Consider the following 15,157-nt stretch of genomic DNA (forward strand, 5'->3'; position numbering starts at 1 on the left):
CTCTCTCCTTCGGAACCACTTCCCCAATTTTTAGTCCATAACTCTCCAATAGAACTCTGTCTTCTCTTCCTCCATTCTATGGTTGTTTTTTTCCTTTGCATCCTTAACAAGCAGCTTTATTTTAGCTCTCTCTTCCTCATTTGCATCTCTCTTTATCTAAATATTTTTAAATTCTTCCTTATCTGCTAATTTCTAAGTCTTGTTGATTATTTCATTTACTGTGACCTTAGACTGAAATCTTACTTCGAGTGTGTGTTCATGCGCACAAGTGAGAGAAAGGAATATTTGCAGATAATCAACTATTCCCCATGACTCCCTACAATCAGGCCCTAAACATTAACCTCTTTAGCCCATTGATACATTTTCCATTACATTCTTTCTGTCTCCAGATGATTTATTTACTGCCTTTCAGATGCGGGAATCTAAGGCTAGGCTCCCACATTACAGTTTAATTAAAAGGTAGATCACCAGCTTACTTCCCTTCATGGAATTACATGACAGAAAAACTCCCAGTCATAGCCTAGATATCAAACCCATATAAGTCAGAAGGCTGTCATTATCAATGGGGTGTTCTAACTACTAGACCATCAGAGCTACTTTGGAGCACATCTATGACATTACAAATACGGTGTGTACAAACCTGAGGGTAATCTTGAGGTCACCCAGGTCATCCTCGGGTATTTCGTTGTGTATTGCCTCCATCCAGTGTGGCATGACATGGTTCCACAGCTGCGGCGTCACCACCTCGTACGGCACCAGACAGAAAAGACGATTGAAACCCTCCTTGATGTGGTCCGTACGTGTTGCCAGTGCATCCCTATCAAGATATATATTCTTACATAAATGTATAAATGATAATTATATACTGTGTGTGTGTGTGTGTATATATATATATATATATATATATATATATATATATATATATATACACAGTCAGACCTCTACTTACGACTTATGAAAAATCCGCAGATACGAAAGAAATCACTTTCAGGGGTAAAAAAAAAAAAAAAAATGTAATTTACCAATTCAAACCGCATGCCAAGTGCACGTCCGTGGTCCCCAACAGGTGCTGACTGTGTGCTCCTGCCTTCCTCCTGCTTGGAAGCCTAGAGCATTGTTGTTATTAACACAAGTAACATCAGTTGCAATTTTTGTCATTTAGACTTGATTATTTCCCCCCAAATGTCTCAGAAATGGAAAAGTAGTGAAAGTAGTGATGGTTGCAGGAGAAAACGGCATGCAGTTGCAATGGAAACCAAAGTGGACACAATTACGAGAGTGGAGAGAGGAGAGAAGCTGAGTGATGTGGCATGTGTGCTGAAACTGAACCCCTCAACTGTAGAAACAATTTTAATGGACAAGGAACTTTTCTTATGCAGTACTGTACAGAATACATAAATACATCACAGTCTTTGTATTTATGCTTGCTTATATTAACCATACATGCATGAAAATAAGGGTTACTAAGATTGACAGAAGTTTAAGGAAAAAAAATTACTTACAAAAGACCTTCAGGAACCATTTATTTTCGTAAGTTGAGGACTCTCTGTATATATATATTTATATATACAGGCATACCTCGGTATATGATACCCCTAAATGCGATACCCTGTCTTAACGATGGGGGTAGAAATACCACCATACCCTGCCTAATGCTGGCCAAACCCCAGTTTAATGATGCATTTTGATTTTTTAAACTGATTTTTATGATATTTCAGACTAAAACTGTGTGTTTAGGTTGATTTATAAGCTCTTTTTAAACTTAGATTAATGTATTTTAGCCATAGGTGGGGAGAACATTGTCATTTATGGGTACAGTTTACTAAGCTTGATTTTTTCCATACTTATATTTGACGATTTTCAGAGTTTATTTGTTGGTTTCAGTGAGTTATTTACAGGTGTTAGGCTTAGGTTAGCTTCTTTAACAGCTTTTAGGCCATTTAGATTGGCTTTGAACTTGTTTTTGGGCTCATTTGGGTGGCTTTTAGACTTGGCTTGGGGGAAAACCCAGGGCTGAATAATACATCCCATTACTTTACATGTTAAATCTAACCCAAAATACGATACCCCGCCTAATGATGGAATTTTACCTAATCAACTGCATCGTTAAACCGAGGTATACCTGTATATGCATATGTATACAGGCAGGCAAACCACGATTTACGATACCCCTACAAGTGATACCCCGGATTAGGGAGGGTAAAAATATAGCCCTACCCTGCCTATCATAGACCTACTCACAGTCTTGTGACAGGCATCGTACCCCATTGCCACCTTGTGAGTCATTGCACCGCATCCCATCACCACCCCTAGAGCCTGTGCATCAGTCTCCCACTACCATCACCCAACCTCACCAGGCTTCCCCCACCCACCCTACCCCGGAGATGGAGTTTGAGGGCTTTGAGGAGGATGTTTGAGTGCTAGGGAGCACCACATGTTCCCTTGCCTCAGGGGGGGTGAAAGCAAGTATGACGACCAGGACTGGGCATGGACTTGCTTGAAGTAAGTGATGAGAAGAGTTTGATATTTTCTGACCTATTTCTTATGATTTTCAAATTATATTTTTTGGTTTTAGTGAGTTATTTACAGATGTTAGACTAAGGCTGGTTCCTTTTACAGCTGTAAGACCATTTAGATTGGCTTTAAACTTTTTTTTTTGGACTCATGTGGGTGGGTTTAGGATTTGGTTTTGGGGGAAACCCAATGCTAAAAAATGCATACCTATCTTTTATATGTTAAATTTATCTATCTATCTATCTATTGCCAGACGCCTCAATCCCGTTCGGGGTGGCCACAAACAAATCGCCTCCACGTCACCTTGTCCCCCGCCATTTCACTGCCCTGCTCCCAACTCAAACCCCCCTCTCTCATATACCTCTCCACCCCATCCCTCCATCTCATCCTCGGCCTCCCCCTCCCTCTCCCCCCCTCCACCTCACTCACATACACTCTCTTCGTCAGTCTTTCACCCTCCATCCTCTCCACATGGCCAAACCATCTCAGTGTATTCCTCCTAACGCTTCCTATCACATCCACATCCACACCACAACGCTCCTTTATATAATGCGCAAAAGAAGTGGAAAGTAGAGTGACACAAGTAAGGAAAGTAGCTGGTGCTATGAAGGCCTTGATAAGAAGTAGAGGTTTGAGTGTTGCAGCTGCATGAGGCTTACAAGAAGGAGTGTTAGTGCCAACTTTAATATATGGATGTGAGACTATGGTGTGGCATGAAAATGAAAAGTCAAGAGTGAGAGCAGTGGAAAACTAATGAGGAATGTATATGGAGTACAGACAGTGGATAGGATACGAAATAATGTGATTCGTGAAAGATTTTGAGTCAGGAAGTCTGTAGACACCAGAATCAAAGAGAGTGTATTGAGATGGTATGGTCATGTGGAGAGAATGGAAAACAATAGTGTGGTGAAAAAGGTATATCTGAGCGAATTTGAAGCAGGGAGGAGGCGAGGTGGGCCAAGGAGAAAGTGGAGGGATATGGTGGATAAATGTGTGAGGAGGAGAGGTATGGAAGTCGGTGAGGCTAGGGGGCTGACAAGAAATTGAACTGGCTGGATGAATGTTGAGAGAGGAAGTGCATGATCAGGGATTTTGCACCCCTTTTTAATGTTACAGCATTCGGACTGACTCTACTGAATACATTTATGTGAAGCTACAGCATATGGTGAATGTCTTTGGCATATCAGATAAAGCCAGGATTCTGAAGGCTTAAAATGATGAGTGAATGGAAGCGTGGCCCATTGGATTGGTCAAACTTAGGCTGTCTGGACATTGCTTCTCCTCACCCTGCCCTAGGGCAGGAAAGGAGGTCTGGACTATGATGATGATGACAATGATGATGATGAGAGATGTAGTGGTATAAGAGGTAGACTTCGAGACAATGTTGATTTCATGTGTGCAGTGTGTCGGGAGGAGCAAGTAGATAATGCCAGGCGTGAAAGGACTGAACTTGTTGGTGAGTGTCTTGAGTGTGTGGAAGAGTTTTGTTAACTGCGAGACATGTTACGTGCTGAAGATGGGGCAGAAGCTTGCTCTGTGGCTAGAGTGACGAGTGGTTGGAAGAACATGAGGGAGCTGTTGCCTCTCCTGACACTGAGAGGGCTCTCCTTCCATGCTAAGGGATTTTTGTATGTGGCATGTATTAGGAGTGTAGTGCTGCATAGTAATAAGACCTGGGCAGTAAAGGAAGTTTTTTTTTTTTTTTTTTTTTTTTTTTTTGTGAGGAAGAAGGAACCAAAGGCCATGAGCCCGCAAAACTGTTCCTTCCAAGGGAAAAACAAAATACAAGAGAGAGCCAAATTCAAGATCCATTCATTTCGAGATGCCTGGACACACTGCATTTGAAAGACTGTAGATCATAGGAAGCAGGAAATACAGACAGAGGGAGACAGTTCCAGAGTTGACCTGTTGCATAAATGAAGGACTGGGAGTAATGGTTAACTCTTGCATTAGAGAGTTGGACAGAAAAGGGATGAGAGTTTGCTGCTAGACGAGTGCTACGCGCCCTTTGTAGAAGTGGAGGAATGCATGCAGACAGTTCAGAGGAACAGTGACCATTGAAGTAGCGATAGAAACGAGATAAAGATGCAACATTGCGGCGAAGAGACAGAGGTTGAAGGGAGTCAGTAAGGGGGGGAGAGTTAATGAGACGAAAAGCCTTTGACTCCACCCTATTGATAAGAGCTGTATGTGGGGAGCCTCCCCACACATGAGAGTTGTACTCCATACAGGGGCGGATAAAACCCTTGTATAGAGTCAACAATTGTGCAGGGGCAAAGAAGGAATGGAGTCAGCTTAGCACCGAATCGCTTGGAAGCAGATTTTACAAGAGATGTAATATGATCTTTCCAAGACAAGTCCCGAGTAAATGAAACCCCAACCATGTTCAAGGATGACGCAGGATTAAGTTGAGTATTATTAAACATAAGTGGGTATACTTGTGGAAGATTTTGTCGGGTTGATACGTGCAAAAACTGAGTCTTTCATGCATTAAAAACAACCAGATTATTTTTACCCCAGTCAGAGATACGAGCCAAGTCAGACATTAGGTGTGCCATAGCCTCATCCCTTGCCTGTTGAAGTAACTGCTGAGATGGAGGTTGTGGGAATCGAATGGAAAGGTGAAGGGTGGAGTCATCAGCGTATGAGTGGATAGGATTAGATGTACAGCTTAGAAGGTCATTGATGAATAAAAGGAAGAGAGTTGGTGATAGGACAGAGCCCTGAGGAACACCAGTTAATAGATCTAGGAGAAGAACGGTAGCTGTCTACAACAGCGGCTACAGAACGACCAGAAAGGAAGCTAGAGATGAAGGCACAGAAAGAAGGATAGAAACCGTAAGAGGGCAATTTGGAAATTAAAGATTTATGCCAGACACGATCGAAAGCCTTTGAGATGTCAAGTGCAATGGCAAAGCTTTCGCCAAAGTCCGGAAAGGAGGATGACCAGGAGTCTGAAAGGTAGGTGAGAAGATCGCCTGTGGAGCGTCCCTGACGGAACCCATACTGACGATCAGAAAGAAGGTTGTGATAGGAAAGATGCTTTAAAATTTTTCTATTAAGAATAGACTCAAAAACTTTTGAGATACAGGATGTTAAAGCAATTGGGCGATAGTTAGAGGGTTGGGAATGATCACCCTTCTTTGGGACTGGCTGAATGAGAGCAAACTTCCAGCAAGGCTCAAATGTACAGAAATGGCAATGATTAGGTCAGTGGTTCTCAAACCTTTTAGTGTGTGACCCTATTTGGAATATTTCAAGACTTCACAACCCACAGGGTAAAAAAATAAAAGGGAATATAAACTTTTTTCTACACACACACACACACACACACACACACACACACACACACACACACACATACAGAGGGGGAGAGAGAAAGAGACAGGTATATAGCCTTTTATAGTTGTTATGAATATACTAACAGTATAATCAGGATAACTACAATTTCAGTTAAGTAAATAAAATACATTGAAAGCATTAGGCCTATTCTATGTCCCTGAGACCCATCAAAATTCCCCTTGCGACCCAAAGATGGGTCGCGACCCACAGTTTGAGAATCATTGGACTGGGTGGATGTGCAGCGCGTCCCTGAGTGCACGGCCTGTGGGGGGCCAGGTTTACGATGGAAGAGTTAAAAGGTAGGATGGGACTGGAGTGTATTGGTGCTGTGCTGAGAAGTAGTTTGAGATGGTTTGGGCATGTGGAGAGGATAGGAGATGATAACTGCGTGCAGAAAGTGAGAAGTGTTAATGTTGGGGGTAGGTAGTGAGAGGCAGACTGAAAAAGACCCAAGACATGGTCACTGAGTGTGACCTCAGGGTTAAGGGACTAATCAGGGAACCTGCCTGAGATTGAGCAACATGGATAGCTGCCATTAGGTGACCAAGGCCAACGCATGCAAGCATGTTGGAGCCTTCAAAAATGAAAATGAACGAAAATTAAAACACTGCCTTTAACCTGAATAAATCTGTATTGAGGTACCAAATGTAAAATAAAAAATATATCAGCACAATGAAGGTTTTAATTATAAGGTTATAAGAGTTGAACAGCATAAGCACTGGACTAAACAATACAGCAGCAAAACTGACCAGTGTCCTCCGACTCTTGCATACTCGATGGGGTGCGGCATCAAGCATGATACAAACACTTTAAAGTGGGTTTTGCACACTTCCTGCAGCCAATTGTGGATGTACTCAGACTTCAGACGTTCTAATGCCGCTCCCTGTTGGTCTGAGGGTATAAAGGCAAACATTAGCTGTGATTTAATTGGCATTCAAATCAGTATCAATGAACCCCTTCAGTCTGGATGACATCTTTTTATTTCATGCCTCACATCACAGATTTTATTTAACAATGCAAGGATCTTTACCTCTAATGGGGTTACTTAAGACTACATCTAAGTCCTCAAGTTTGTATCTCTTCCAAGCTGAATAAAATACAGTACAGTAATTTAGTTGTAAAAAAAATTATGGCTGTCACTGAATTCAATAAGTTAACCCATCAGCTATGACATATCTATTTTGCAACTTATTTCAGCTAATGGCAGGTAATTTTACTAAACACAAGAGAAACCTAATCAACCAGAAATGTTACAACGTATCATGAGGAAAGTTTTGGCCAAACATCAAAACACTGGGATTTACTCCAACTTACAACAGACAATACTACTCTGTAAATACAAACTAATTCCAGTCTGAGGACTTACTTTCATCTGACTCTATACTGATTCATGGTCACGAAACTCATTGAAGACAGCTTAGAAGGTCAAGGTACATTCAAGTGAAAGTCAAGAAATTTTAATCATGGTCATGACAACTACAAAGGTATCTAGGCTCTCAGCCAAAAAACTCATTCAAGAGAGCTTAGAAGTTCATGGTAAAGTCAAGAAATTTTAATCAATGTCACAAATGCTACAAAGGTAACTTGACTCTCACTTGATTTCCATTTGATGTTTGTTCCTGGTTTCTTGTTATAAATATATATATATATATATATATATATATATATATATATATATATATATATATATATATATATATGTATCTATCTATCAATCTGTCTATATAAATAACTGTCTTATTTTTGTCTAATTTCTTCATGACTTTCAAGCAAAATGTAATACAGTACACACTAATTTTACTGTTTTGGAAAATCCAGCTCAAAACCAATGTGTACATTAAGTGAAAATCAAAATGAATATTACTCAAATTCTCCCAAAACACAGCACTGGTTTATAAACTTAATTGTTAGTGATAATATCATATCATATGGTTATCAAACAACAACTGCTACACCACCAGCCACGACAATCACACCACCAACCAAAACTACCTCACCATCAACCAAAACTACCACACCACCAACCAAAACTGCCACACCACCAACCACAACTACCACACCACCAATTACAGTACAGTCTCCGTACAGTACAAATCTCGTATTGAATCAAGTAAGAGCAAAAAAGTGGCACATATTTACATGTACATTAGGGAGTTAGGTTCTGAGAATCCCATATTATCCTTCAAAGCTATACATAAAGATCAGTTATTATCGAAAGTATGTTCACATGGGACCTCTCCAACTGGACACGTAAGTGCATCCTAATTGAGAGGCTTTGTTCCCAATTTTAATTACCAAAGACTGCCACTAAGCCTAGCCCTGAAAGCCCCCAATATCAATCAGGCAAAAACTTCTAATCAACCCATGAAAGACTGCTGCCAAGCATTTCACATAAGTCACTAAGACTTATTTTTGAAGCATTTAGTCATAAAAAACTAATTGCACAAAGTGAAACTATTGCTGAAATTGTCATTAGACATCAACAATAAAGGAAAAATACAATCAAATTATCAGTGTGGAGTGGTTGCGCACAACTTCTAAGGTAAACATAAGTGCAGTAATCCTGATTCAACCAGGCAATATAAATTTATGTGAAAACAGGAGCATTGTGTTGTGGATGTGGATGGGATAGAAGGCATTAGGAGAAATACAATGAGGTGGTTTTGGAGAGGACAGAGAGTGAGAGACTAATGGGGAAAATGTATGTGAGTGAGGTGGAGGGGAGGAGAAGGAGGGGGAGGCCAAGGATGAGATTGAGGGATGGAGTAGGGAGATATATGAAAGCAAGGGGTGAGCTGGGAACAGGGCAGTGAAATGTTGGGGGACTGGGTGACATGGAGGCGATCTGTTTGTGGCTACCCCTTACGGGATTAAGGTGTCTGGCAATAGACAGATACAGTAGAACCTCAATACATCAAACTAATTGGGTCCCAACCCAGTCCAATAAAAATGAAATTCCGATAAAAGTGACATCTGGACTTCCCCCTGCTAACCCAGAATTTTTCTGATATGTCTGACAGTCCAGATCAGTTTTTCACCATGACATCATCAACTGTTCTCACTACCACTGAAGTACTGAAATGTATTATACAATCACTACAATAATCAAATGCTATAATATATATAATAACACTGTACAGTAAACTGATAAACATGTCTTTCACCTTATTGTGGTGAACACAGCTGAAGTGGTCTATTAGTGGAGTTTGCTCAGTCAAGATGACTGTACTGGAGAGGTAGGTGATGCACTTATTAAACTTAAAGGCACTTATACTAAACCAGCACACCACTTTTCTAATTTTTTAGCACTTAGAAAATACTGTACTTTATTGTTACAACTTAATTTTAAACACCTGTGATATTGTACTCTACACTTTATAACCTTATTATTTACTATCTTACAAACTAAAGATGTTCATTTTGTCTGTATACATCATCATGATCATCATCATCATAACTGTTATCATCATCATCATCATAATCATCATCACCATCATCTTCATCATTATCATTACCATCATGTTCATCATTATCATTACCATCATCATCATCATCATCATCATCAGCAGCAGCAGCAGTACCAGGGCAGGAGAAGCCATTTACTTCATAGGGGGTAATTTTGCGAGATGGTACGTGCGCCTAGGAGTATACCTGCCACTGGGGCACCGTGAGTCAGACGGAGCTGAGGCCTGGGTCGAGGGCGCAGGCCAGCATAGCCAACCCCCAAAGACCTCTCTGCTCTACACAGACACTGATATTACCCTACATTTCCCTTCATTACCTTATGGCTCAGGATGAAAATATTACAATGCTAGTTGATATGGTTTTTATTTATATGCTGGTATATAGCAACAACAACAAAAAATGTGGTTTCTCTCGTTTAGTGCAAGACTAGGGCCTAAGCAGCTGATGCCCTGCCAGCTGCCAGATTCGTGAGAAGCATTTTCTATAATGACAGGTGACTTATTACTTATCACTGAAGCAGTTTCTTTTGAGTTTGTAGACTCTAGAGGATAATACAGAATTTCTAAAGGGCAGGAGTTATGATTATTCTAACCTAACTGAACCACCACACATAACTACTAAATTCTATCGGTTTAAGCTAAATTGTAGCGGTATTAACCTAACTTATCCTAACCTAACCTACCTAACCTAACCTGTTTCTAACCTAACTGAACCACAAACATAACTGCCTAATTCAAACTGCCATAATCCTAACCACTCCCTTTTTTAAAAAAGCATTTTTTTATTTTATTTCCTTTTCCATATACTATATTATTTATCTTTTGCTGCAAAATAAGCATCGCTCATATAAAAAATTTGTAATCACCCTACATTTTGCTAAGATTTTGTAAAATTTCCCTCCTGCCCCACAGACCAGGAAATGAGGCTGAATTACCGTATCCTATTGTTGGTAACACTGTGGAAAGTACTGATGCTGCCAGCCCGCCACTAACCAATGCATGACCACACACACCGTGCAGACAATACTCTGACACAGAGTACTTTCTCAAACTTTCTCTGGTCCAGACTAAGTTGCATTTCTCAGAATTTACTTTGAAATATCAGACATTAGTCCGGTTGGCTCATGGAATCCCAAAAAAGGCGAATGCTGGTGTAGTGAAGTCCGATATATTGAAGTTTTACTGTACACAGATTTTTAAAAATCATTACTTTCTTAAAACGGTAACTCCACTGTATAACCAGCACACTACCAGTTACAACTACCACAGCACCAACCACAACTACAACATCACCAATCACAAATATCATACCATCAAATACAACTACTGTACCACACAACCATTTATTACCACCACACCACCAACCACAACTATCACACCATCAATCACATCTGCCACACTACCAACTACAATTACCACACCACCAATTACTACTATAACATCGATTACAACTACCACACCACCAGTCACAAATACTGTACCATCAACCAAAACTACCACACTCCCACCACAACCTACCATCAGGGAGGTACTGAGTAGCATTAAACCAGTGACACAATGCTGCCAGAATACGTCCCAGCATTTCTGTGGGGGTGTTGGGGGTTGGGGCACACAGACTGATAATGAGCCACACACCATAACGACTCAGCATCCGTGCCTCCTCGGGACTCAGACTCTCACCCTGAAATTTGGAGTAGAGATATGAGGGAAAATGGCTTTGAATGGTAACAAAAATGCTTAGAAAGGTTTTTCATTTAATGTCCATGACTTAGTGTAGTGGTACTCTGTTTTTAGGGTAGCTCTTCACTGAGTGGCAAGACAAATGATTTCCTGTAAACCAGAAATCATTTATAATGCTGGGTGGTAACCTTATAACCAACCAACACGTGTTCCCCACGTGACAACAAGTGAGTTAGCGGAGGGTTTGTGCCTCTCCAAGAGAAACAACAAACTAAAAATATGAACAAGAAGCCTCGGACCGGGACTAACAAACCGGTGATGACTAAGGATCAAACAAAGGACAAGGTACAGATTACAACATGGAATGTAATGAGTGCAAATGATGAGGTGATAGAAAGCGAGAAATTGTCCAGGTGCCCGAGGGTGCAAAAGTGGATGTATGTGGATTAACTGAAACTAAATGGGGGTGAGAGTGTGAGTGAATGGGAGTATGGATGGTGCATATGTGCAGGAGTGGGTGAGAACGAGAGGACGAAAGAAGAAGTGTCTGTTGTTGTGTCCAAGAGATGGAAGGAGAACATGAGAGAGTATGGATCAGTTGCTTCACAGATTAGTGAGAGTGCGAGTGAATGGGAGTATGGATGGTGTATATGTGTGGGAGTGGGTGAGAATGAGAGGACAAAAGAAGGGGCGTGTATTGCTGTGTGCAAGAGATGGTAGGAGAACGTGAGAAAGTATGGATCACTTGGCTCAAAGATTGTGTGGGTAAGATTGAAAGTTGGACTACAAATGTGGGAGACTGTGTGTGTGTACAGGTCAAAGCAAGATCGTCCAAGCAGGGTGAAAGAGGAGTTCTGGACAAATGTGGAAGCATGTATGGAAAAGTTTGAAAAGAATGAAAGAGTGTTTTTGATTGGAGATATGAATGGAAAAGTAGGGAATGTGATGGTGGATGGAGTAGTTGGTGGGTGGGGTGTGCCAGCAGATGTGGAAGAGAATGGCAGTGCTCAAGTGGACATTTGTGCCAGTAGGGGGTTGGTGATAGCCAATACCTTCTTCAGACACAAAATGATCCACAGGTATACGTGGCGAGTGATGAGAAGGGTGGATGGTGGCCTGAAAGAATGGAATGCAGTGACTGATTATGTGAGTGTGGACAACAGGATGAGAAGGTGTGTACTGGGTGCAAGAGCATACAGAGGTTGGGAGAGTGGACTTTCTGACCACCACGTGGTGGTGGTGAGAATTAAGGTTCAAATCAAACAGAGGAATAGAAGAAGCATGGGAAGGAGGAAGTGCTTCATACAATGAAGGCAGAAAGTTTATAAGAGGTCAGAAAAATGGCAAAATATAAGAGAGAAGTGGAGGAGCAATTGGGTAAATATGGATTAGAGCAGATGGGGGACATGGAAGGTGTGTGGAAGATACTCATAGAAGACATCTGTGCTGCATGTGAGGTGGTGTGTAGGGTGTAGAGAAGACAAAAGAGAGTACAAGGAACAGCATGGTGGAATGAAGAGGTGAGACAAGCTGTGGCACAAAATGAGAAAGCATATAATGAGTGGAGGAGAAACAGTGGTGTGGAAGAGGTTGAGAGACGGAATAGAGAGTTACAGTACATGTAGAGAGGAAGAGTGAGAGGTGAAAAGATTAGTAAGAGAGAGTAAGAAGAGAGAGGATGAGGAATTTGGAAGGAATTTGAGTGTAAAGTGGAGGGAATGTAAGAAAATGTTCTGGAGAGAGGTAAAGAGAGTTAGACAGGGTGTCCAAGAAGGTAGTCAGGGAATGAAAGATAAAAACGGTAGATTACTAGTGGAGAAGAGAGAAAGAGTGAGCAGATGGAGAGCAACACCTTAACCCTTAAACCACGGGTTTGTTTTGCTTTGACTTGCGGCTCCTGCAGGCATATTCGCGCTCCGACAGACTCTCTAAAAATATTTGCCAAAAATCAGTTATTAGTCCTAGAATATTAAAATCATATATACTTATGGCACATACCTTCAGCTTTATCCTTGGGTGTTTGTTGAGCCTTCGTCGAGCACCGTAGGACTTGTGGAGACCTCTGAAGTTGGGTAACGAAGTCTCCACTTTACACTTCCCGACAACTCGTAATATGATTACCACAGCCTGATATTATTACTAGAAACACTATTCTATGATTCTCAAATAGTTTGGAATCCATACTCCAAAAAAAAAAAAACACTGTGAAAGCAATGAAAATTACGAGGGTGTATGACCATCCCACTTCTGATCGTTCGCCGCTAGTGTTGTCTATTATTCATAAAAACACTCACAGTTTATATTTCTGTTACTATATAACACATATATATATCTACAGTCCTTATCCATAAGTTTCCTTCAGTAATAGTAGTTTATTGTCACTGCAGGGATTCAATTTCTTTCAGTAAAATACGTAGCATTCACTTTCTCGTCCTGTATACTGTACTAGCATTGACAGTGAATGTCACTTTCACCTTCAGTCTCATAACTCATAGTATTCATATATGCTAGAGTGAAACTTTCACTTTTATTACTCCTAGTATATACTGTATACTCGTATTCTTATACTACTACTCATTTACATTTCTATTTACGTTCTCTATTTTATTTACATTATTTACATTTCTATTTTATTTACACTGTTATGCACTGTCACTTGAAGTAACTTATAAAACTATTTTCTACTGTTCACTTATATTTACATTCATTACTTTCACTTGCTGTTTACACATTATTTACACATTATTTACAATTCCACTTGCACTGTTTTACTCAATAAAAAGATCGTAGTCACTCTCTGTCAATATTATTGTCAGCCCTTTACCTCTTTCCACATGAGGTTTAGTAGGGGGTAAAGGTCACAGGGCCCTTTGCATGGGGATAAAAAGCGGCAGAAGTTAGCAGGAGCTAATCAGACATACTGCCACCTTCAAAGACGACAGTGAACTGATGGTAGTGGCCTCCTGCTGCCTGGCTAGGGTGAGTGCAATACTACCAACTTTAGCCTTGTGAGACCTGCTAATATATAGCCATGATATGATTGGCAGGAAACCAAGACAATACATAATAAATCACGTAGTTCCAGGTGAACGTAAATATCACTTAGGCTTCTCCCTTCCCTCCTTATATGTATATTTATTATGAAAATAGATTATATGGCATATTTCAAGGGGAAATAAACAGCGAAAATTAGCGAACGAGTGCATGTGAGGTGTTGTCAGGTGATTATTAGCCAACTGCAGGTGTATGGCACTATCACTTACCTTATTTCTTTTTTGTATATATTATTTGGTATAAGAACAGGGCATAGGGTTTATTTCAATGGATGAAATCAGTGGAAAATTCCAGGGAAGATTTATTTAGCGTTGAATACAGTGTGGTGGCCTGCAATAATAAGGTAGTTCCAGGTGAATGTAAATATCATTTAGGCTTTTCCCTTCCTTTCTTATATATATTTTTATTACGAAAATAGATTATACGGCATATTTCAAGGGGAAATAATCAGCGAAAATTAGCTAACGAGTGCATGTGAGGTGTTGTTGGTGATAATTAGCCAATTCTAGGTGTATGGCACTCTCACTTACCTTATTTCTTTCTTGTATATATTATTTGGTATAAGAATAGGGCATAGGGCTTATTTCAATGGATGAAATCAGTGAAAAATTCCAGGGAAGATTTACTCAGCATAGCACAGCCAGGCAGGCGAGAGGATAGGGTAATGGAGGGGAGGTAGGGAGGGGAGTCAAGAACGGGGAGAAATGGCTAAATTGTCAACAATGGATGGGAGTACAGATGAGATTAGGAGTGCTGACTAGTGTTGGATATTAGCAGTACTGATAGATGATACAAGCCACCACTTGAAAGCCCAGGTGAATTCAAAATAACACAGAATCACAAGTGTCGCCCACGGTATGATCCCTTGCTCCCAAGCGTCATGAAAGTGACGCCCCGCGGTTAAGAGGTCAAGGAATTGTTGAACAAAAAGAATGAATGTAGTATAATTGGCTGGGGAATGGCTGGGAGACAGAGGGATGTGAGAAGAGAGGATGAAATCAGTAGGATGGAAGTTGTGTAAGCAATGAAGAAAGTCAAAATGGGGAAAGTTCCAGGAATTGATCAAATGTGTGGTGAAATTCTGAAGCATGGGGGAGAGATAA

At 40.6% G+C, this 15,157-nt stretch overlaps 1 protein-coding gene across 1 annotated transcript in view; it reads right to left on the reverse strand.

Moving 5' to 3' along the window:
* The window catches only part of unc79 (UNC-79 domain-containing protein), a 384,753-nt gene that overhangs the window by 266,133 nt on the left and 103,463 nt on the right, over positions 1–15,157 (reverse strand). Inside the window, 3 exon segments of the mRNA XM_080272838.1 lie at positions 641–817; positions 6,606–6,747; positions 10,839–11,001. Coding sequence (XP_080128964.1) covers positions 641–817; positions 6,606–6,747; positions 10,839–11,001 — 482 coding nt within the window.

The sequence above is a fragment of the Coenobita brevimanus genome, chromosome 51 (genome assembly GCF_032717465.1).
Source record: "Coenobita brevimanus isolate Jiangsu-jjx chromosome 51, ASM3271746v2, whole genome shotgun sequence".
NCBI lineage: Eukaryota > Metazoa > Arthropoda > Malacostraca > Decapoda > Coenobitidae > Coenobita > Coenobita brevimanus.